General features: G+C 61.2%; 2 protein-coding genes across 24 annotated transcripts in view; one reads left to right on the forward strand and one right to left on the reverse strand.

The window, feature by feature from the left end:
• PC (pyruvate carboxylase) overlaps positions 1-9,691 on the reverse strand; it is a 25,374-nt gene extending 15,683 nt beyond the window's left edge. The window contains 8 exon segments of the mRNA XM_074531291.1: positions 353-471; positions 1,446-1,597; positions 2,450-2,567; positions 3,454-3,599; positions 4,216-4,381; positions 5,428-5,612; positions 7,839-7,965; positions 9,575-9,691. Coding sequence (XP_074387392.1) covers positions 353-471; positions 1,446-1,597; positions 2,450-2,567; positions 3,454-3,599; positions 4,216-4,381; positions 5,428-5,612; positions 7,839-7,965; positions 9,575-9,676 — 1,115 coding nt within the window. The 5' untranslated portion in view covers positions 9,677-9,691.
• Positions 1,094-22,160, forward strand: LOC141726389 (reticulon-3-like). 23 transcript variants are annotated; one of them, XM_074531231.1, is made up of 10 exons: positions 15,591-16,699; positions 16,760-16,846; positions 16,919-17,383; positions 17,414-17,502; positions 18,599-18,809; positions 20,623-20,761; positions 20,862-20,931; positions 21,058-21,104; positions 21,278-21,336; positions 21,656-22,160. In XM_074531231.1, the coding sequence occupies exons 1-10, from the start codon at positions 15,606-15,608 to the stop codon at positions 21,699-21,701; spliced, it is 2,307 nt and encodes a 768-aa protein (XP_074387332.1). In that variant the 5' UTR covers positions 15,591-15,605; the 3' UTR covers positions 21,702-22,160. The 23 variants fall into 23 exon arrangements, with proteins under 23 accessions (XP_074387346.1, XP_074387347.1, XP_074387332.1 ...); XM_074531234.1 differs by having other exon boundaries at positions 15,591-16,242; positions 16,303-16,374; positions 16,537-17,383; XM_074531242.1 differs by having other exon boundaries at positions 15,591-16,242; positions 16,537-16,578; positions 16,609-17,383.
• Positions 22,161-23,563: the final 1,403 nt, after the last annotated feature.

A 23,563-nucleotide genomic window follows, 5' to 3' on the forward strand; every position in this document is an offset into this window, starting at 1 on the left:
GGGGACAATGGGGACAGCACAGGGACAATGGGTCAGGGGACACAGGGGACAATGGGGACAGTGGGGTCAGCGGGGTACAGGGGACACAGGGACACGCTGGGGACACGGGGACATTGGGGGACACAGAGACAGAGGGGGGACAATGGGGACATTGGGGTCAGGGGGTACAGGGGACAATGGGGGACCATTTTTTTTGGTGTTCCCCCTGCCACTTTTGGTGTCCCCGATGCCATTTGTGGGGTCCCCAATGCCATTTTTGGGGTCCCCTCCGGGATATTTGGGTCCCCCCCCAGGATATTTGGGTCCCCCCAGGTTTCGGGGTCCCCCCAGGTTTCGGGGTCCCCCCGCTCACTCGGTGATCTCCTCGGTGACCGTGTGCTCCACCTGCAGCCGCGAGTTGACCTCGATGAAGTAATAGTCCCCGCTCTGGTCCACCAGGAACTCCACGGTGCCGGCGTTCTCGTAGCCCACCTGGGACCCCCGTGCTGGCTCAGTGAGGGCCGGGGGCTGCAGACCCCGGGGTCCCCCCAGCCCCGGCTCCTGGAGCCCCTCAAAGGTCCCCAAGGGTCCCCAATGTCCTCCTGGGGGCCTTCTAGGGTGGTTCTGGTTCCTCGATGTTCTCTCTCTCCTGGTCCCACAATGTCCACCTCAGTCCATCAATACTCATCTTGGTCACTCAATGTCCATCTGGGTCCCCAATGTCCACCTCAGTCCATCAATGCCCATCTTGGTCACTCAATGTCCATCTTGTTCACTCAGAGTCTACCTTGGTCCCCCAATGTCCATCTTGGTCACTCAATGTCCACTTGGGTCCCTCAATGTTCTCCCAGGAACCCCAGGTTTCTTCTGAGATCTTCAATGTTCACTTGAGTCCTGCCCAATGTCCACCTCAGTCCCTCAATGTCCACCTGGGTGCCCCAATGTCCATCTTGGTCACTCAATGTCCACCTGGGCCCTCCAATGTCCACGTGAGCCCCTCAATGTCCACCTCAGTCCCTCAAAGTCCATCTTGGTCCCTCGATGTCCACCTGGGTCCCCTGATGTCCTCCCAAGATCCCACCCCCATTGCCCTGGGGCTGTCCCCGAGTGTCCCTGCTGTCCCCATGGCTGTCCCTGCTGTCCCTGCTGTCCCCATCCTGTCCCCAGGTGTCCTTGCTGTCCCCAGGGCTGTCCCCATGGCTGTCCCCGCTGTTGCCAGGGCTGTCCCTGCTGTCCCCAGTGTCCCCAGGGCTGTCCCCACAATGTCCCCAGTGTCCCCAGGTGTCCCTGCTGTCCCCAGTGTCCCCAGGGCTGTCCCTGCTGTCCCCAGTGTCCCCTCTGTCCCCATGGCTGTCCCCATGGCTGTCCCTGCTGTCCCCATGGCTGTCCCCATGGCTGTCCCCACAATGTCCCCAGGGCTGTCCCCACAATGTCCCCGCTGTCCCCATCCTGTCCCCAGGTGTCACCTGGCGGGCCAGGCGCACGGCGTCGTCGGCCAGGCGCGCCCGCAGCTCCGGGGGCAGCCGCGCTGCCGGGGCGATCTCCACCACCTTCTGGTGCCGGCGCTGCACGGAGCAGTCGCGCTCGTAGAGATGGACCACGTTCCCGTGGGAGTCACCTGGGGGATCAGGAACCCAAAAATGGGACAACTGACCCCAAAAATGGAGAGACTGACCCCAAAAATGGGACCTGCACGGAGCAGTCGCACTCGTAGAGATGGACCACGTTCCCGTGGGAGTCACCTGGGGACGCCAAACATGGAGTGAATGACCCCAAAAATGGAGAGACTGACCCCAAAAATGGGACTGGGAACACCAAAAATGGAGTAACCGACCCCAAAAATGGGACCTGCACGGAGCAGTCGCACTCGTAGAGATGGACCACGTTCCCGTGGGAGTCACCTGGGGACACCAAAAATGGGAATATTGACCCCAAAAATGGGGAAACTGACCCCAAAAATGGGACTGGGAACCGCAAAAATGGGACTGGGAACCCCAAAAATGGAGTAACCGACCACAAAAGGGACCTGCACGGAGCAGTCGCGCTCGTAGAGATGGACCACGTTCCCGTGGGAGTCACCTGGGGATGGGGGACACCAAAAATGGGACAACTGACCCCAAAAATGGAGAAAATGACCCCAGAAATGGAGTAACAGACCCCAAAAGGGACCTGCACAGAGCAGTTGTGCTCGTACGGATGGACCACGATCCCGTGGGAGTCACCTGGGGGATTGGGGACACCAAAAATGGGACAACTGACCCCAAAAATGGAACTGGGAACACCAAAAATGGGACTGGGAGCCCCAAAAATGGAACTGGAGCCCCAAAAATGGAACTGGGAACGCAAACAATGGGACTGGGAACGCCAACAGTGGAACTGGGAACCCCAAAAATGGAACTGGAGCCCCAAAAATGGCCCATCAGACCCCAAAAGGGATCAGAGAACCCCGAAAGTGCCCCACCAGCCGTACCCAGGATCTGGACCTCGATGTGCCGCGGGCGCTCGATGAATTTCTCCACGAACAGGTCCCCGTTGCCAAAGGCGGCCAAAGCCTCCGAGGTGGCGCGCGAGAAATTCTCCTCCAGCTCCTGCGGGACCCCCAAAGTGGCTCCCCAAATTCCAGGGACACCCCAAAACCCAGGGACCCCCAAAACCAGGGACCTCAAATTTCAGTGATCCCCAAAACCAGGGATGCCAAAAGACAGGGACCCCAAATTCCCTGGACCCCAGAATGCAGGGATCTCCAAAACTCAGGGACCCCAAATTTCAGTGGCCCCAAATTGCAGGGATCCCAAATTCCAGGGACCCCAAAACCCAGGGACCCCGAATTCCAGGGACTCCAAATTTGGGGTTGCTGGGATTTGGGGTCCCAGGGATTTGGGGTTGCTGGGATTTGACATTTCTGGGGAATTTCATTTCTCAGGGATTTGGGACTCTGGGGATTTGGCATTCCTGGGGGATTTGGGATTTTGAGTGATTTGTGCTCCCGTGGATGGGGGTTGTGGGAGATTTAGGTCTGGGGGATTTGGGGTCTGGGGGATTTGGGTCTGGGGGATTTGGGTTCTGGGGGATTTGGGGTCTGGGGAATTTGGGTTCTCAGGAATTTGGGTTCTGGGGTATTTGGGGTCTGGGGTATTTGGGTCTGGGGGATTTGGGTTCCTGAGGAATTTGGGTCTGGGGGATTTGGGGTCTGGGGGATTTGGGTTCTGGGGAATTTGGGTCTGGGGGATTTGGGTTCTGGGGAATTTGGGTCTGGGGAATTTGGGGTCTGGGGATTTGGGGTCTGGAGGATTTGGGTTCCTGAGGAATTTGGGTTCCTGAGGAATTTGGGTCTGGGGGATTTGGGTCTGGGGGATTTTTGGGTTCTTGGGCACCAGAATTCCAGGGGATTTGGGTTCCTGAGGAATTTGGGTTCAGGGGGATTTGGGGTTCTGGGGGTTTGGGTTCCTGGGGGAATTGGGTCTGGGGTCGTACCTGGGGGGCCCGGACCACCCTCATGCCGCGGCCGCCCCCTCCATGGGCGGCTTTGAGGATCACGGGGAACCCGACCCGGGTGGCGAAATCGCGAGCCTCGGCCAGCGCCGACACCGGCGACGGCGTCCCCGGCACCACCGGCACCCCTGCGGCGGCACGGCGGCTCAGGGACCCCAAACCCCCCGAAAACCCCCAAAATACTCCCAGAGCCCAAAATCCCCCCTGAAATCCTCAAAAATATGGTCTGAAAATCCCCAAAATCCTCCCTGAAATCCCCAAAATCCCCCCTGAAACCCCCAAAAATCCCCCCTGAAACCCCCAAATCCCCCCCTGAAACCCCGAAAAATCCCCTCTGAAACCCCCAAAATCCTCCCTGAAACCCCCAAAATCCCCCCTGAAATCCCCAAATACCCCCTGAAACCCCCAAAATTCCCCCTGAAACCCCCAAAATTCCCCCTGAAACCCCCCAGAACACTCCCAGACCCCCAAAATCCCCCTTTTAACACCCCAAACCCCCTTTTAATCTCCCCAAATCCCCCTTTTAACCCCCCCAACCCCCCCAAATCCCCTTTGAACCTCCCCAAACCCCATTTTAACCTCCCCAAATCTCGTTTTGATCTCCCCAAAATCCCCATTTAAGCCACCGACACCCTCTTTTAACCCCCCCAAACCCCCTTTAAACCCCCTTTTAACCCCCCCAAACCCCCTTTTAACCCCCCCAGACCCATTTTAGCCCCCCCAAAGCCCCCCTGAGCCCCCCACCTGCGGCGATGGCGATGGCCCGCGCCTCCACCTTGTCCCCCATCTTCCTCACCACCTCGGGCCGGGGCCCCACGAAGCGAACGCCGGCGTCCAGGCAGGCCTGGGCGAAATCGGCGCGCTCCGACAGGAACCCGTACCCGGGGTGGATGGCATCGACCCCGTTCTCCTGAAAAATGGGGGGATTAGGGGGGGTTTAGGGGGGCTTTGGGACCCCCAGGGCTCCAACAGGAACCCATACCCGGGGTGGATGGCATCGACCCCGTTCTCCTGAAAAATGGGGGGGATTAGGGGGGCTTTGGGACCCCCAGGGCTCCGACAGGAACCCGTACCCGGGGTGGATGGCATCGACCCCGTTCTCCTGAAAAATGGGGGGATCAGGGGGGGTTTGGGACCCCCAGGGCACCCCCAGGGCTCTGACAGGAACCCGTACCCGGGGTGGATGGCATCGACCCCGTTCTCCTGAAAAATGGGGGGTCAGGGGGGTTTAGGGGGGCTTTGGGACCCCCAGGGCTCCAACAGGAACCCATACCCGGGGTGGATGGCATCGACCCCGTTCTCCTGAAAAATGGGGGGTCAGGGGGGTTTAGGGGGGCTTTGGGACCCTCAGGGCACCCCCAGGGCTCTGACAGGAACCCGTACCCGGGGTGGATGGCATCGACCCCGTTCTCCTGAAAAATGGGCGGTTTAGGGGGGCTTTGGGACCCCCAGGGCACCCCCAGGGCTCCGACAGGAACCCGTACCCGGGGTGGATGGAATCCACTCCATTTTCCTGGAAAATGGGGGGATTAGGGGGGGTTTAGGGGGGCTTTGGGACCCTCAGGGGCTTTGGGGACACCAGGGCACCCCCAGGGGATTTGGGGAGTCACAGGGCCACCAGGGCACCCCTGTGGGCACCCCCAGTGTCCCCAGGTGTGTCCCCGTACCTGTGCCACCCGGATGATGTCGGGGATGTGCAGGTAGGCCTGCACCGGGGGCAGCCCCCTCCCCACCAGGTACCCCGGGTGTGTCACAGCTGTGTCCCCCCATGCCCCCTGTGTCCCAGCTGTCCCCAGGTGTGTCCCAGCTGTGTCCCCCCATGCCCCTGTGTCCCCAGGTGTGTCCCAGCTGTCCCCAGGTGTGTCTGAGCTGTGTCCCCCCATGCCCCCTGTGTCCCCAGGTGTGCCCCCAGGTGTGTCCCAGCTGTCCCCAGGTGTGTCCCAGCTGTCCCCGTACCTGTGCCACGCGGATGATGTCGGGGATGTGCAGGTAGGCCTGCACCGGGGGCAGCCCCCTCCCCACCAGGTACGCCTCGTCCGCCTTCTGCCGGTGCATCTGCCCCGTGTCCTGCTCCGAGTACACGGCCACCGTGCGGATGCCCAGCTCCGTGCAGGCCCGGAACACGCGGATGGCAATCTCACCTGGGGACAGGGGGACATTGGGGACATTGGGGACACCCTGGGGACATTGGGACACCCTGGGGACATTGGGGACACCCTGAGGACATGGGGACACTGTGAGGACATGGGGACACTGTGAGGACATGGCACAGGGACACTCTGGGGACACGGCCACCGTGCGGATGCCCAGCTCCGTGCAGGCCCGGAACACGCGGATGGCAATCTCACCTGGGGACATCGGGGACATTGGGGACATTGGGGACATTGGGGACATGGGGACACCCTGGGGACATGGGGGACACAGGGACAGGGCTGTGGGGACATGGGGACACTCTGGAGATAGACACAGGGACACGGGCACCGTGCGGATGCCCAGCTCCGTGCAGGCCCGGAACACCCTGATGGCAATCTCACCTGGGGACAGGGGGACATTGGGACATTAAGGACACCCTGGGGACATTGGGGACACCCTGGGGACATTGGGGACACTGTGAGGATATGGCACAGGGACACGGGCACCGTGCGGATGCCCAGCTCCGTGCAGGCCCGGAACATGCGGATGATGACTTCATCCTGGGGACATCGGGGACACTGGGGACAGGGACACTCTGGGGACAGGGACAGGGCCACCATCCAGATCCCCAGTTCTGTGCATGCCCAGGACATGCGGATGATGACTTCATCCTGGGGACATTGGGGACATTGGGGACAGGGACATGGCCACCATCCAGATCCCCAGCTCTGTGCATGCCCAGGACATGTGGGTGGTGACTTCATCTTGGGGACACTCTGGGGACAGGGCCACCATCCAGACCCCCTGCTCTATGGACATCCAGGACACGTGGAGGGTGAGCTCATCCTGGGGACATTGGGGACAGTGGGACATGGACAGGGACACCCTGGGGACACTCTGGGGACACTCTGGGGACACTCTGGGGACAGGGCCACCGTGTGGATCCCCAGCTCTGTGCACGCCCAGAACACGTGGGTGGTGACTCCATCCTGGGGACACTCTGAGGACACGGGGACACTTGGGGACACTTGGGGACATGGAAACACCTTGGGGACACTTGAGGACATGGGGACACTTGGGGACACTTGGGGACATTTGGGGACACTTGGGGACATGGGGACACCCTGGGAACACTCTGAGGACACCTTGGGGACACCTTGGGGACACCTTGGGAACAACAACTTGGCGACCCCACCTGGGGCCACACGGGGTCAGGGGGGGGATTCAAGGGACATTGGGGGCTCAGGGGACATTGGAGGGTCAGGGTGGTTTGAGGAGGGGTCTCAGGAGGTCAGGGTGGGTTTGAGGAGGGGTCTCCCACCACTCACCCCTATTGGCCACCAGCACCTTCCTCAGGGGCCGGTAGCTGAGGGGCCTGGGGGGCATTGGGGGGGCATTGGGGGGTCTCAGGGGGTCAGGGTGGGTTTGGGGAGGGGTCCCAGGGGGTCTCCCATCACTCACCCCTATTGGCCACCAGCACCTTTCTCAGGGGTCGGTAGCTGAGGGGTCTGGGGGGCATTGGGGGGGCTCAGGGTGGGTTTGAGGGGGGGTCTCAGGGGGGTCAGGGTGGGTTTGAGGAGGGGTCTCCCATCACTCACCCCTGTTGGCCACCAGCACCTTCCTCAGGGGCCGGTAGCTGAGGGGCCTGGGGGGTCCCAGGGGGGCTCAGGGGGGTCTCAGGGGGGTCAGGGTGGGTTTGAGGAGGGGTCTCAGGGGCTCAGGGTGGTTTGAGGAGGGGTCTCCCATCACTCACCCCTATTGGCCACCAGCACCTTCCTCAGGGGCCGGTAGCTGAGGGGCCTGGGGGGTCCCAGGGGGGCTCAGGGGGGTCTCAGGGGGTCAGGGTGGTTTGAGGAGGGGTCTCCCATCACTCACCCCTGTTGGCCACCAGCACCTTCCTCAGGGGCCGGTAGCTGAGGGGTCTGGGGGGTCCCAGGGGGTCAGGGTGGGTTTGAGGAGGGGGCTCAGGGGGTCTCCCATCACTCACCCCTGTTGGCCACCAGCACCTTCCTCAGGGGCCGGTAGCTGAGGGGCCTGGGGGGGCTCAGGGGGTCAGGGTGGGTTTGAGGAGGGGTCTCAGGGGCTCAGTGTGGGTTTGAGGAGGGGTCTCCCATCACTCACCCCTGTTGGCCACCAGCACCTTCCTCAGGGGCCGGTAGCTGAGGGGCCTGGGGGGTCTCAGGGGGGTCTCAGGGGGTCAGGGTGGGTTTGAGGAGGGGTCTCCCATCACTCACCCCTGTTGGCCACCAGCACCTTCCTCAGGGGCCGGTAGCTGAGGGGCCGGGCGGGCCCGGGGGGGCCCCGGAGCAGCCGCAGCCCCAGGAGGGCGCGGCCCCCGCGGGGGCGGCACAGCTGGAACATCTGGGGGGGGGGGGAAAGGAAGGAAAATCGGAAAATTGGAAAATAATTGGAAAATTGTAAAATTGAGACCCCCGTTCCCCCCTCAAAGGGAGAATCCCCCTCCCCTCCCCCCCAAATCCCCTCTGCCCCACTGACCTTTGACCCCGCCCTGAGTCAAAAAGCCCCCGGGCTCCCCCTCCCCCGCTCACCTCTGCCCCAGTGACCTTTGACCTACCCCCCTTTGATCTTCCTTTGCATGGGGGTCTCACCCCTAAATCCCCCCAAATTCCACCCCTAAAATCCCCCAATTTTTGCTCAAAATTCCCCAAAAAATTCCTCCCAAATTTTCCCAAAATTCCCCCAAAAATTCCCCCAAAATTTCCCCCCAAAAATCCCTCCTGAAATTCCCTCAAATTCCTCCCAAAATCCTCCCTAAAAATGCCCCAAATTCCCCCCAAAAATTCCTCCGAAAGTCCTCCAAAAATCCCTCCAAAAATCTCCCCAAATCCCACCCAAAATCTGCCCCCAAAAAATCCCTAAAAATCCCCTAAAATCCCCCAAAAATCCCCAAAATTTCCCCAAAAATTCCTCCAAAAATCCCTCCCAAAATTCCCTCAAATTCCTCTCAAAATCCTCTCCAAAAAATCCCTAAAAATCCCCAAAAATCTCCCAAATCCCCCCCCGCACCAGGGTTTTTACACAACCCCCCCCTTGCACACTCAGGCCCGGGCCTGTCCCCCCTTGCACAACCCCCCCTCCCCCTCCCCTTGCACAACCCCCCCTTGCACAATCACCTCTTGCACGAGAATCCCCCCAAATTTGCACAAATCCCCCCCAAAATCCCCCCTTTTTGCACAAGTGTCCCCCCTTTTTGCACAAGTCCCCCTTCCCATTTTGCACAATGAGCCCCCAAAAATCCCCCCACGTTTTTGCACAAATCCCCCCCTTGCACAAATCCCCCCCATTTGCACAAATCCCCCCCATTTGCACAAATCCCCCTCCCCTTTTTGCACAAATCCCCCCCATTTGCACAAATCCCCCTCCCCTTTTTTGCACAATTTCCCCCCACAAAAATCCCCCCATTTTTGCACAAGCGTCCCCCCCTTTTTGCACAAATCCCCCTCCCCTTTTCGCACAATTGTCCCCCCTCATTTGCACAAATCCCCCCCAAAATCCCCCCCCATTTTACACAAATCCCTCTCCCCATTTTGCACAAATCCCCCTCCCCATTTTGCACAAATCCCTCTCCTTATTTTGCACAATTCCCCCCCTTTTTGCACAACCCCCCCTTGCACAAATCCCCCTCCCCTTTTTTCACCATTTCCCCCCAACAAAAATCCCCCCGCTTTTGCACAAACGACCCCCCCTCATTTACACGAATCCCCCTCCCCTTTTTTGCACAACCCCCCCCTTGCACAAGTGTTCCCCCCCCCCTTTTTGCACAATTCCCCCCCCCCCAACCCTTGCACGACCCCAGCCCCTCCTGAGCCCCCTCCCCATTCCCGGCACCGTCACCGTCCCGTCCCCTGTTCTGTCCCGGTGTCCGTCTGTCCCCTCTCTGTCCGTCTGTCCCGGTGTCCCCTCTCTGTCCGTCTGTCCGGCCCGTCCCGACTCCCCCTATCCCCGGTACCGTCACTGTTCTGTCCCGGTGTCCGTCTGTCCGTCTGTCCCCTCTCTGTCCGTCTGTCCGGCCGGTTCCCCCCCCCCCCCCCTCCCCGGCCCGGTGAATCATTGACCGGGGGGGGCAAAGTCCGACCGGGCCGGGGGGGGGGGGGCACCGGGGGGGGGCACCGAGGGGCAAACTGGGACAAACTGGGGGGAAACTGGGGCAAAACCAGGGGAAAGTGGGACAAACTGGGAAAAACTGGGAAAAACTGGGGCAAAATGGGGGAAATTTGGGGAAATTGGGGGAAAATGTGGGGGGAAATGTGGGAAATTGGGAAAATGGGGGAAACTGGGAGGAAATGGGGAAAAACGGGGGAAAACTTGGGAAATGGGGGAAATTTGGGGAAATTGGGGGGAAATGGGGGAAATTGGGGGAAAATGTGGGGGGAAATGGGCAAAAATGGGGCAAACTAGGGGAAACTGAGGAAAAATGGGGGGAAACTGGGGAAAATTGGGGAAAATGGGGGATAAGTGAGAAAACTGAGGGAAAATTGGGGAAATGGGGGGGAAATGGGGCAAAATGGGGCAAACTGGGGGGAAAATTGGGTAAAATGGGGGGAAACTGGGGGAATTGGGGCTCCGGGTCCATATGGGGCTCTGTAAGGGGGGCTCCCATAGGGGGTCGTGGGGGGGTCTTGGGACTTGTAGGGGGTCCCATAGGGGGTCCCAAACCCCACTGGGGTCCCATAGGAGATCCTACAGAGGATCCTATAGGGGATCCTGTAGGGGGTCCGATAAGGGATTCTCTAGGGGGTCCCAAAGGGGGTCCTATAGGGGGTCCCGGGCCCCACATGGACTCTGAGGACCCATAGAAGGTCGCAAGCCCTATAGGGGATCCTGTGGGGGATTTCATAGGGGATTCTCTAGGGGGATCCTAAACGGGGTCCTATAACGGGTCCCATAGGGGGTCCCGGGCCCCATAGGACCCCCAGAGGGTCGCAGGCCCTATAGGGGATCCCATAGGGGTCCCATATGGGATTTTATAGGGGTTCGCACAGGGGGTCCCACGGGGGTCCCCAATTCCGCTCCGTGTCTTGGGGGGGGGAGGTCGCGGGGGTCGCGGGGGTCCCCGGGTTGGGGGGCGGCCCCTCCTCCCCCCAGCGCTGCCCCCCCCACGGCGGGGTCATGTCGCGACAGTCGGGCGATACCGGAGGTCACGTGGTTGCTCACTCACCGCTCCGCGACCGCCGCTTCCCCCCGCGTCCCGGAGGTCCCGCTGGCCACGCCCCCTCTGCCCCCATTGGCCGCTGGCCAGCGGGCCCGCCCACTGCTGGGGAGACCACGCCCTTTCACCCAAATATGGCGTCTCATTGGCTCCGCCGCTTCCGCCCTCGCCTCGCCATTGGCCCAATCAAATGTCACGCATCCCTCAGGCCCCGCCCCCTCCTTCATCGCATGAAGAGGCGGGGTTTCGTGACGTCACAGCCGAGCCTCCCGCTGCCATTGGCGGCTCTGCGGGCGCTGACGGGGCGGGGGCGGAGCCAAAGGGGAGGGGCGGGCCCGGATGATCTCACGTGATTCGCGCAGGCCCCGCCCTTACCGGATGTGCCACGAGCCGTCCTCCCGTCCGGTAGGGGGCGCCCTTTGCCGGCCGAGGCGGCGCTCCCGGGGCCGCCGGGGCTCTCTATGGCCGCCATCCCCCCGGGGGTCTCCACCAGCCCCTCGGGGCGCTCTGCGGCCGCTTCCCCCCCCTCAGGGAGCGGTTCTGCGCCCCCCCACACTCGGGAAGGGCCTTTAGGAGCCTTTAGGAGGGTGCAGGCCTCTCCCCCCGCCCTCTAAGAAACGTCCTAAAGCCCCTCACCGCCTTTAGGAGGACATTCCAAGCGGGGATCCCCGCTATAGGAGACCCTAAGACGGGAGTGCGGGGGCGCAGAGCCCCCAGAACGCTTCTCCCTCAGAGGAACCCCTCAGAACCCCTTCCCCGCATGCGGGGCCCCCTTGGGACTACAACTCCCGTCGTGCACCGCGTCACTCCAGCCACGCGCAGGCGCAGCTTCTTCTTCTCCCGCTGCTGCCATGGCAACTGCGGGGGCCCCCTTCGTTATGCGCATGCGTATCAGCGCCGAGCTGCGGCGGGAGGGCGGTGCGCCGCCATGACGAGGTTCTGATTGGCCCAGCCGCGCCGGCTCCTCCCACCTGCAGCAGGTGAGGGACTCTGATTGGTTTGCTGTCGCCGGCCACGCCCCCGGCGGCACCGCCCCCCCCGCAGTCGGGGCGCGGCCGCCGTCCCGCACGGACGGGCTCGCTCCGCGCTCCGCCGCCGCCGCCGCCATGGCCGATCCCGCCGCGCAGTCCTCGCTCGTCTCCTCCAGCTCCTCTTCCACCTCCGTGACCTCGTCCTCCGCCTCCTCCACGCGGGGCCTGGTCGGCGGTTCCATGTCGGGCTTCGGTAAGGGCCGGGCGGGGCCTGAGGGGGGTGCGGGAGGTGAGGCCTCGGCGGGGGCGTGAGGGGAAGGAGCCTCTGGGCGTTGGGTGTGAGGTAAAAACCGGCTGGGAGGGGCAGAAATAGCGAGGGAAAGCCTTGAGGGGGCGGTTAATGGGGGCAGGAGGCATTTGGGGGGCAGATCTGGGGGAAAAGCGGCGTTTGGGGGCTCGGTGTGAGGTAAAAAGTGTTTTAGAGGGGGTTAGAAATGGGTGAGGGGAGAACGTGAGGGGAAAATGAGGCAGAAAAGGCCTTGGGGGAGCAGATTTGGGGTGCAGGGACTTGAGGGGGACATTGAGGCCTTTTGGGGGTCTCTGTCAGGTTGAGGGTTTGGGGGACAGAAATGAGGGGTTAAAGAAGTTTTGGGGTAAAACAGAGGAGAAAAGGCCTTTGAAGGAGCCCGTTCTGGGGAAAGGATGCTTTTAGGGGGATTGTAAAGGGAAAATAAGTTTTTTATCGGGGGATTTTAGAGGACAAAGAGGCTCTGAAGTGGAGATTTGGTCGGTGGAGAAGATTTTGAGAGGTTGGCTTTGATGGGCAGCGACACCTCCACCCCCACATCTCTCAGCAAAACGGGGGAAAAATGCCCAGAAAAGGGAACTTTGGTGTATTTTGGGGGTTTTGGGGTCGTTGGGGACCTGGTGCTGCTCCGTCCGTCCTTGCCTGGGATTTTGGGGAGCGGGAATTTCACCCCCTCCATTCCATCCATCGCTCCGGAGCATCCTGACTCTGCAATTCCCACCATTTCACCCCAATTTCCACTCCTGGGCACCACCAAACCCCAAAACTCTGCGCTTTCACCCCAAATCTCCCCCTCGGGGAGCGAATTTCGGGGTGTTCCCCCCATCGGGACCCGTCCCTGCGCCGCTCCCTGTCCTCAAAACTGGGGGAAAAAAACCGAGGTGAAAATGCCCAAAATTGGGGATTCCAGCCTGGAATTTTCCTGGTGGTTTTTGGCGACGATGAAGCTGTGCCGGCCCCGCCTCCTTGGGGGGGGGGATGATTTTGGGGGGTTTTGGGGCATTTTTGGGGGGTGCCGAGCTCTCACCCTCTGTGTTCTCTTGCAGATCCCCCCAATTCTTCTTCCTCTTCCTCCTCCTCTTCCTCCTCCCAGCCCGTTTCTCTCTTTGCGGCTTCATCAGGCAAGTCTGCCCCTCTCTTCCTCCTTTTTTTCCTTTTTTTCCCTTTTTTCCTGCATCCTCAGAAAGAAAAATGTCTGGGGAGGTGGGAATTGGAAGCCCCCCTACCCTAAAAAAGCCCCCCTGGATTTTGGGGGGGGGGTCCCCAGAGCCACTTTGGGGCTCCCCAAGGTTGGTTTGGGGTCTCACAAATGTCACATCAAAGGGGGGGAATCCCCCCTAAAATAACCCCTGGATTTTGGGGAGGGGGCACAAACGCTGCTCCAAAAAAATGGGGCGACAAAGGGTTAAACTCACCAAAACCAGACATTTTTCTTTTGCTCTGTTTTCCTGCTCTTTATCTCGGTTTTCTTGTCCTTTTTTCGGGGTCACCCCCCTGCACCCCAAGGCTGCTCCCTCCCCCCCCCAAAGCTTTGCACGCCCCCCCCGCTGCTGCTCGAGGTGAAATTCGTCGTTTTTTGTGGTTTGGCCTCAAAAATTCCTGCCCCCCCCCTCAATGCCTGCGCCGTGTCCCACCCGCCGCTGGGGGGGCTGGAATGGGGGGAGAGACCCCAAAATCCTCCCCAAAATGGGGAAGGGCTGAAGGAACCCCCAGACCCAAAACTGGGGGGAGAGACCCCAAAATCTCCCCCAAAATGGGGAAGGGCTGAAGGAACCCCCAGACCCAAAACTGGGGGGTTTCACCCCAAAATCCCCCTCAAAATGGGGAAGGGCTGAAGGAACCCCCAGACCCAAAACTGGGGGGAGAGACCCCAAAAATGGATTGAGGGACACCCCCAATTTTTAGCACCCAAAGCTTCAGGTTTGGGGTGTCCCCCCACCACATCAATGTGAACCCAAAATGGGGGGTTTAACCCCAAAATGGGGGTTGGGTTTGAGTCCAAAATGAGCTTTTTTAGCCCCAAAATGGGATTTGGGTTTGGTTCCAAAATGGGCTTTTTTTTAGACCCAAAATGGGCTTTTATAGCCCCAAAATCAGATTTGGGTTTGGTTCTAAAATTATCTTTTACAGCCCCAAACTGGAATTTGGGTTTGGTTCCAAAATGGGCTTTTTTTAGCCCCAAAATTGGCCTTTTTTTAGCCCCAAAATGGGGTTTGGGTTTGGTTCCAAAATGGGATTTTTAGCCCTAAAATGGGATTTGGGTTTGGATCCAAAATGGGATTTTTTAGCCCCAAAATTGGCCTTTTTTTAGCCCCAAAATGGGGTTTGGGTTTGGATCCAAAATGGGCTTTTTTTAGCCCCAAAATTGGCCTTTTTTAGCCCTAAAATGGGGTTTGGGTTTGGTTCCAAAATGGGATTTTTAGCCCTAAAATGGGATTTGGGTTTGGATCCAAAATGGGATTTTTTAGCCCCAAAATTGGCCTTTTTTTAGCCCCAAAATGGGGTTTGGGTTTGGATCCAAAATGGGCTTTTTTTAGCCCCAAAATTGGCCTTTTTTAGCCCTAAAATGGGGTTTGGGTTTGGTTCCAAAATGGGCATTTTTAACCCCAAAATGAGATTTGGGTTTGGTTCCAAAATGGGCTTTTTTAGCCCCAAAATTGGGGTTTTTAGCCCCAAACTGGGGTCTCTCCTCCCAGGGTTTTGGGGTGTATTTGAGGGAGGGATTGGGGGGATCCTCTGTGCCGCCGCTTGACCCTCCCCCCCCTGCATGGGGGAACCCCAAAATTCTCTGGGGAACCCCAAAATTGCCCTCGCGCATGGCTGAGATCGGGGGGACCCCAAAATTCTCTGGGGGACCCCAAAACCACCCCCAGGCATGGCTGAGATCTGGGGGACCCCTGAATTTTGGGGAGCATGGCTGGAATGGGGGGGGGAACCCCAAAACCTGCGTGGGGACCCCAAAACCGCCGCCCCCCCCCCCCGCATGGCTGGGACCCCAAAATTCTGCGTGGGGACCCCAAAACCGCCCCCCCCATATGGTTGGGATGGGGGGGGGGACCCCAAAACCACTCTGGGGGTCCCCAAGGCCACCAAATGGGGGGGACAAAATGGGGAGGGACCCTCAGAATGGGGGACAGGGGGGACCCCAAAACACCCCTGGGGGTGTCCCAGGCCACCAAATGGGGGGGACAGAGCAGGGAGGGGACCCCAAAATTCCCCGAGGCCACCAAATAGAGGGGGACAGAATGGGAGGGGACCCTCAGAACAGGGGACTCCAAAACCGCCCGAGGCCACCAAATAGAGGGGACAGAACGGGGGGGACCCCAAAACCCCCTTGGAGGCGCCCGAGGCCACCAAATGATGGGGACAGAATGGGGGGACCCCAAAACTGCTCTGGGAGTGCCCAAGGCCACCAAATGATGGGGACAGAATGGGAGGGCACCCTCAGAACAGGGGACCCCAAAACTGCTCTGGGGGCGCCCAAGGCCACCAAGTGGGGAGGCCCCTGACAATGGGGGATAGGGGACACCCCAAAATTCCCCGAGGCCACCAAATGCTGGGGACAGAACGGGAGGGGACCCTCAGACTGGGGGACCCCAAAACTGGTCTGGGGACTCCCAAGGCCACCAAATGGGGGGGACAGAACAGGGGGACCCTCAGAGCGGGCACCGGGCGCCCCCTGACCGTGCCCCCCCCCCCCCCCCCCCCCGCAGCGGCCCCGGGCGGGCGGGACCGGGGTCCCCCCCAGAGCCCCCCCGAGTCCCCGGAGTCTCCGTTCGAGGTGGTTCCGGACCGCGCCGCCTTCGACCGCGAGTTCGGGCCGGCGCTGGCGCAGATCCCCGAGGGCCGCGAGTGCCACTTCCCGCCCTCGCCCCGCACCGGCACCGCCACCGGCAGCGGGAGGGCGGCGCTGGCACGGCCCGTGCCCGGCTCGGCGGCCGCGCTGGAGGAGGTGTCGCGGTGCGTGCGGGAGATGCACAGCTTCACCAGCGAGCTGCTCTCCTGGCACCTGGTGGAGCCGCACCACGGCGGGGACGGCGGTGGTGACATCGGGGATGGTGGCGGTGACAGCGGGGACGGCGGCGGGGACGGCAGCGAGGGCGACGGCGGCGGCAGGAGCGGCGTTAATGGCGTCACCGGTGTCACCGGGGCTGGGAGTGGTGTCACCGGTGTCATCGCAATGGGGAAAGGTGCCACTGGTGTCACCACCATGGGGAATGGTGTCACTGGTGTCACCGCAATGGGGAAAGGTGTCACCAGCATTGGGAATGGTGTCACTGGTGTCACTGCAATGGGGAGCAATGTCACCGCAATGGGGAATGGTGCCACCAGTGCTGGGAATGGTGTCACTGGTGTCACTGCTCTTGGGAATGATGTCATTGGTGTCACCGCCATGGGGAAAGGTGTCACTGGTGTGACCGGGGCTGGGAATGGTGTCACTGGTGTCACCACAGTGGGGAGCAATGTCACCGCAATGGGGAAAGGTGTCACTGGTGTCACCACCATGGGGAGCAATGTCACCACAGTGGGGAAAGGTGTCACTGGTGTCACCGCAATGGGGAATGGTGCCACCAGTGCTGGGAATGGTGTCACCGGTGTCACTGCTCTTGGGAATGATGTCATTGGTGTCACTGCCATGGGGAGTGATGTCACCGGTGTCATCTCAATGGGGAAAAGCGTCACCAGCATTGGGAATGGCGTCACCGGTGTCACTGCAATGGGGAGAGGTGTCACCGGTGTCACCAGGGCTGGCAATGGTGTCACTGCCATGGGGAGTGATGTCACCGGTGTCACCTCAATGGGGAAAAGTGTCACCAGCATTGGGAATGGTGTCACTGCTGTGGGGAGTGGTGTCACTGGTGTCACCAGCACTGGGAGTGGCATTAGTGCCATTGGGAATGGTGTCACCGGTGTCACCAGCACTGGCAATGATGTCACCAGTGTCACCACAGTGGGGAAAAGCGTCACCGGTGTCACCGCCGTGGGGAATGGCTTCACTGGTGTCACCGCTGTCACCGGCATGGGGAATGGCGTCGCCGGTGGTGGCATCGGGAGCGGCCTCGGTGGCCTCGGGAACGGCGTCACTGTCACTGCCAGCGGTGTCACCGCCGTCAGCGGCATCAGGGGTGACATCGGCGCCCCCAGCGGTGGCACGGACGCCGACAGCTCCGGTGACTCCGACGACACCGTCATCGAGGAGGCGCCGGCCGAGGCCCCCCCGGCTGTCCCCAGGGATGTCCCCAGGGATGTCCCCAAGGATGTCCCCGCTGTCCCTGCTGTCCCCAAGGATGTCCCCAAGGATGTCCCCGCTGTCCCTGCTGTCCCCAAGGATGTCCCCAAGGATGTCCCCGCTGTCCCCGCTGTCCCCGCTGTCCCCGTCCAGGAGCACCTGCAGGAACTGGGGGAGCCCCCCCGGCCCCCCCCGGCTGGGACCCTGCCCCGCCTGGCAGGTAAAGACCCAAAAAGGGCTTTGGAACCCCAAAAAGGGGCTTTGGAACCCCAAAAAGGGCTTTGGAACCACAAAATGGGGCTGTGGAACCCCAAAAAGGGCTTTGGAACCCCAAAATGGGGCTTTGGAACCCCAAAATGGGGCTTTGGAACCCCAAAAAGGGCTTTCATACCCCAAAAAGGGCTGTGGAACCCCAAAAAGGCGCCGAAAGCAGCGAGGGCTGCAGGGAGGGGAGGCTCAGGGCTGCCTGGTTTTGGGGTGAAATTTGGGGGTTTTGGGGTGAAATTTGGGGGTTTTGGGGTAAAATCCGGGGGTTTTGGGGCCAAACCCGCCGGCACACTGTAGGGAGTGGTTAATTAACACTTTGTTTTAATGGGGGGGTGTAATTAATTAAGAGTTGTGTGTAATGAAGGGGCTGTTTAATGAGCGAGGGTAATTAGCGAGTTGAGGGCAAGCGGCATTGGGGGAAATGGCACGGGGACAGCGCAGGGACCTCGGTGACCCTCCTGTGTCCCCTCATTGTCACCCCCGTGTCCTTTCCTTGTCACCTCCTGTGACCTGGCCTCGTCACCCTCTGTGTCACTGCCATTGTCCTGCCTGTGTCCCCTCCTTGTCCCCTGGGTGTCCCCCTGTCTGTCCCCTCCGTGTCCCCGTGTGACCCCGCTGTCCCCCCATGTGTCCCCTCCATGTCCCCCTGTCTGTCCCCTCCTTGTCCCCCTGTCTGTCCCCTCCACGTCCCCCTGTCTGTCCCCCCCTGTGTAACCCCGCTGTCCCTCTGTCTGTCCCCCTGTAACCCCCTGTCCCTCTGTCCATCCCCCTGTAACCCCGCTGTCCCTCTGTCCGTCCTTCCCCCCGTAACCCCGCCGTCCCTCTGTCTGTCCCTGTCTGTCCCCCCGTAACCCCACTGTCCCTCTGTCTGTCCCCCTGTAACCCCACTGTCCCTCTGTCTGTCCCTGTCTGTCCCCCCGTAACCCCGCTGTCCGTCTGTCCGTCTGTCCCCCCTGTGTAACCCCGCTGTCCCTCTGTCTGACCGTCCCCCCGTAACCCCGCTGTCCGTCTGTCCCCCCATAACCGCGCTGTCCGTGTGTCTGTCGCAGCGGTGCAGGAGCTGCTGTTCTGGCGGGACGTGAGGAAGAGCGCGGTGGCGTTCGGCGCCAGCCTGGTGCTGCTGCTGTCGCTGGCCACGCTCAGCGCGGTGACGGTGCTGGCGCACGTGGCGCTGGCGCTGCTCTCGGTCACCATCAGCCTGCGCGTGTACCGGGCCGTGGTGCAGGCGCTGCAGAAATCCGACGAGGGGCACCCCTTCAGGTGGGGCTGGGGGCTGGGGGACCCCTTCAGGTGGGGCTGGGGGCTTTGGGGGTCTTTGGGCACCCCTTCAGGTGGGGCTGGGGGCTTGGGGGGCTTTGGGGGGCTTGGGCACCCCTTCAGGTGGGGCTGGGGGACCCCTTCAGGTGGGGCTGGGGGCTTTGGGGGGGCTTTGGGGGGCTTGGGGACCCCTTCAGGTGGGGCTGGGGGCTTGGGAACCCCCGGGGGGTTGGGGGGACCCCAGGGTGGGTTTGGGGGTCCGCAGGGTGGGCACCCCTTCAGGTGGGGCTGGGGGTTTGGGGGTCCCCAGGGTGGGTTTGGGGGCTTGGGGGACCCCTTCAGGTGGGGTTTGGGGGTTTGGGCACCCCTTCAGGTGGGGCTGGGGGACCCCTTCAGGTGGGGCTGGGGGCGTGGGGGGGCTTGGGGGCCTTGGGGACCCCTTCAGGTGGGGCTGGGGGCTTGGGGGGCTTGGGGACCCCTTCAGGTGGGGCTGGGGGCTTGGGGGGGCTTGGGCATCCCTTCAGGTGGGGCTGGGGGCATGGGGGACCCCTTCAGGTGGGGCTGGGGGCTGGGGGCTTGGGGGGCTTGGGGACCCCTTCAGGTGGGGCTGGGGGCTGGGGGACCCCTTCAGGTGGGGCTGGGGGCTTGGGGGGCTTGGGGGGCTTGGGGACCCCTTCAGGTGGGGCTGGGGGCTTGGGGGACCCCTTCAGGTGGGGCTGGGGGCTTTGGGGTTTGGGCACCCCTTCAGGTGGGGCTGGGGGCTTGGGGGGCTTGGGGACCCCTTCAGGTGGGGCTGGGGGCTTGGGGACCCCCAGGGTGGGTTTGGGGGGTTTGGGGACCCCTTCAGGTGGGGCTGGGGGCTTGGGGACTCCCGGGGGGGTTTGGGTTGTTTTTTGGGGACCCCCAAGGAGGGTTTGGGGACCCCTTCAGGGTGGGTCTGGGGACCCCCAAGGAGGGTTTGGGGATCCCTTCAGGTGGATCTTGGGGGTTTGGGGACCCCCATGGGGGGTTTGGGGTCTCCTAGTTTGGATTTGGGGGATTTGGGGTCCCCCAGGGTGGGAGGATTTTGGGGTGGGGAGGAGGATTTTGGGGTGCAAACAGGGATTTTGGGGTGTGGATGGGGATTTTGGGGTGCAAACAGGGATTTTGGGGGCATGGATGGGAGTTTTGGGGTGCAAACAGGGATTTTGGGGTGTCCCCACCCCAATCTCTGACCCGGACCTGACTCTGTCCCCCGACACCTCCCGTGGCTGGTGGGGTAGAGATGGATTTGCACATTCAGACCCAAACTTTGGGGTGCAGATGCAGATGTTGGGGTTCAGACACAGATTTTGGGGTTCAGACACAGATTTTGGGGTTCAGGATGGCGATTTTGGGGTTCAGACACAGATTTCGGGGTGTCCCCTCTCCCCAGAGCGTACCTGGATGTGGACTTGGCGCTGTCCCCCGAGGCGTTCCAGGGCACGTGGGATGGAGATGGATTATGATATTCAGACACAGATTTTGGGGTTCAGATGCAGATTTTGGGGTTCAGGATGGGGATTTTGGGGTTTAGGATGGGGATTTTGGGGTGTAGACTCAGATTTTGGGGTTCAGGATGGGGATTTTGGGGTTCAGACACAGATTTCGGGGTCCCCTCTCCCCAGAGCGTACCTGGACGTGGACCTGGCGCTGTCCCCCGAGGCGTTCCAGGGCTGGTGGGATAGAGATGGATTATGATATTCAGACCCAAACTTTGGGGTGCAGATGCAGATTTTGGGGTTTAGGACGGGGATTTTGGGGTTCAGACTCAGATTTTGGGGTCCCCTCTCCCCAGAGCGTACCTGGACGTGGACCTGGCGCTGTCCCCCGAGGCGTTCCAGGAGCACGCGGCCGTGGTGGCCCAGCACGTGAACCGCGCTCTGCGCCTGCTGCTCCACCTCTTCCTGGTGGAGGACCTGGTGGATTCCCTGGAGGTTCGGAGCCTTCCTCCCCTTCCTCCTTCCTCCTCCTCCTCCCTGACCCCCCAAAATCCCCCCCCAGGACCCCCCAAAACCTCTCCTGTGCCCCCCCCAGCTCGCCCTGACCATGTGGTTGATGACCTACGTGGGAGCCGTGTTCAACGGCATCACCCTCCTCATCCTCGGTGAGACCCCCCCCCCCCAAAAACGACCCCCCAAAGGTTTGGTTTTGGGGGCGCTGACCCCCAGAATTGCCACAGAATGGGGGGTTCCCCCCAAATAACCCCCCCTGTACCCCCTTTTCTCCCCAGCCGACATCTTGGCCTTCACCCTCCCGCCCCTGTATGAGAAATACGAGGTGAGCCCGCACTGAACCCCCCCAAATTAAAGGGGATCCCCCCCAAATTAAAGGGGATCCCCCCAAATTAAAGGGGACACCCCCAAATTAAAGGGGACACCCCCAAATTAAAGGGGACACCCCCAAAGTGAAGGGGACACCCCTGAAATCCCCATTTTTCCCCCCCAATTCAGGTGCAGATCAATCACTACATGGCCCTCGTCCGCCAACAGACCAAGGACCTCACGGCCAAGTAGGTGCTCGTGGAACCCCCCAAAAATCCTGGGGACCCCCCTAAAAAATCCTGGGTACCCCCCTAAAAAATCCTGGGGATCCAAAAAAAAATCCTGGGAACCTCCTAAAAATCCTGGGGATCCCCCCAAAAAATCCTGGCAACCTCCTAAAAATCCTGGGGATCCCAAAAAAAATCCTGGGAACCCCCGAAAAATCCTGGGGAACCTCCAAAAAATCCTGGGGACCCCTCAAAAATCCTGAAAACCCCTTAAAAAATCCTGGGGACCCCCCAAAACCCCCAGGCCCCCCCAAATGAGCTGTGCCCCCTCTCTCTGTAGGATCCAGGCGAAGCTCCCGGGTGTGGCCAAGAAGAAGCCGGAATAAACCACAGGGTGGGGGGGGGGGGAGTTTGGGGGTGCCCAGCGGTGCCCCCCCCACTCCAAGCTTGTGCCCCCCCCCCCAAAACTCCACCCAAACCTCCCCCCAAAATTCCCAAAATTTGTTCCCCTCCCCCATCTCACAGTGACGTCCGTCTGTGCCCCCCCCCCAGTTGAAATGGGGGGGGCTGAACCCCCAAAATCCCCCCCCCCAAAACCACCCCCTCCCCCCAAGCTCATCCCCCCCCACCCCCCCCCAGTTTTATTTTTTTAACGTTCATTGAGGTGAAATGTCTGTAACTGCTGTAAATGGGGGAGGGGGCTCAGCCTTGCCCACAGCCCCCCCAAACTGCGCCCCCGACCTCCCCTCGCTGCTGAGGGGGGTGGAACATGGGGGGAGACCCCCCCCCCCCCAAAAATAATAATCCACGTGTGGGGCTGTGGCTACAATAAACCACCGCGACAACGCCGGGGCTCTGTGCTGTGACACCCCAAAAATGGGCCCGGGACACCCCAAAAATGGGCCCGAGACACCCCAAAAATGGTCATGGGACACCCCAAAAATGGCCCCGAGACACCCCAAAAATGGTCTTGGGACACCCCAAAAATGGCCCTGGGACACCCCAAAAATGCCTCTGAGACCCGTCCTAGAAATGCCCCTGGGACCCCCCCCAAAATATGTTCCAAAAATGTCCCAAGACACCCCAAATGTCTCCAGAACCCTCCCCAAAAATGTCTCTGGGACCCCAAAATGTCCCTGGGACCCCAAAAATGTCCCTGTGCCCCCCCCAGATGTCCCAAGACCCCGGGGGTCTCTGGGGGGGTTTATTGGGGGGTCGTTGTACAAGATGGGGGGGGGGACACAAACACATAAATAAGGTGACACCAAGGGGGGGGGGTGACAGTGACACTGAAGGGTGACAGTGACACCGGGGGGGGGGGGGGGGGTGACAGTGACACCGGGGGGTGACAGTGAGACAGGACATCTTAAAAGGGTCTGGGGGCTCTTAAAGGGGCAGCGTCCTTAAATGAGGAGAGGGTGACGAAGGGAGGGGCACATCTGGAAGGGACAGGGACATCCCAAATTCCTGTGGGCATCTCAAAGGGATCCTTGAAGGGGATGGGGACACCTTAAAGGGACACGGAGGGCCCGAATGGGATGGGGCCGTGTGGGATGGAGGGGACACCCGGAATTCCTGGGGACATTTAAAGGGGGGGGACACCCTGAATTCCTGGGGACATTTAAAGGGGGGCACCCCGAATTCCTGGGGACATTTTCAAGAGGGGACACCCTGAATTCTTGGGGACATTTTAAAGGCACCGGAATAATTTCAAGGGATGAACAACCCTCAATAGAATCAGGTCATCTTAAAGGGACAGGACCCCGTTAAAGAGCTCGGGGCCGATGACAGGGGATGGCAAAGGGGCTGGGGACCCCCCCCCCCCAAGGGGTCGGGGGGCTTCTTAAAGGGCCAGCGCTGCTCCCATTGTGCACCAAGGGGGGGGTCCCACCGCACCCCCGTTCACTTTTATCCCCCCCCGTCTCGGTGCTCACCTGGGCTGACCGGGACCGGGCCGGGGGTGGGGAGGGGGCCCGGGGGCTCCATAGCGGGTCCCGGGGCGGCGGGCGGGGGCCCTGGGGCTCCTTTAAGGGCTCCTGGGTAAATTTAAAGGGGCCGCACGCCTTTCCCATCCCCGCCCCTTGCCCACTACGGGGGCTACGGTGGGGGGCGATGAGGGACCGGCAGGTCTCTCAGCCAGCCCCCCATCCAGAGGAGCCTTAGCGGGGATTTTAATGGGGATCCCCCCATGATGGGGGGGATGGGGGAACCCCTGGGTGCTCCCCCTCCTCCATCCCCGCCCCCACCC

The sequence above is a fragment of the Zonotrichia albicollis genome, chromosome 34 (assembly GCF_047830755.1).
Source record: "Zonotrichia albicollis isolate bZonAlb1 chromosome 34, bZonAlb1.hap1, whole genome shotgun sequence".
Classification (NCBI taxonomy): Eukaryota; Metazoa; Chordata; class Aves; order Passeriformes; family Passerellidae; genus Zonotrichia; species Zonotrichia albicollis.

Coding starts and splice junctions, on each gene's coding strand:
- LOC141726389 (XM_074531221.1), top strand. CDS start 15,606: ATGCTGGGGACAGAACGGGAGGGGACCCTCAGACTGGGGGACCCCAAA. Junction 17,384..17,413: donor GTCCCTGCTGTCCCCAAGGA/TGTCCCCAAGGA, acceptor CGCTGTCCCCGC/TGTCCCCGCTGTCCCCGTCC. Junction 20,762..20,861: donor ACCTGGTGGATTCCCTGGAG/GTTCGGAGCCTT, acceptor TGCCCCCCCCAG/CTCGCCCTGACCATGTGGTT.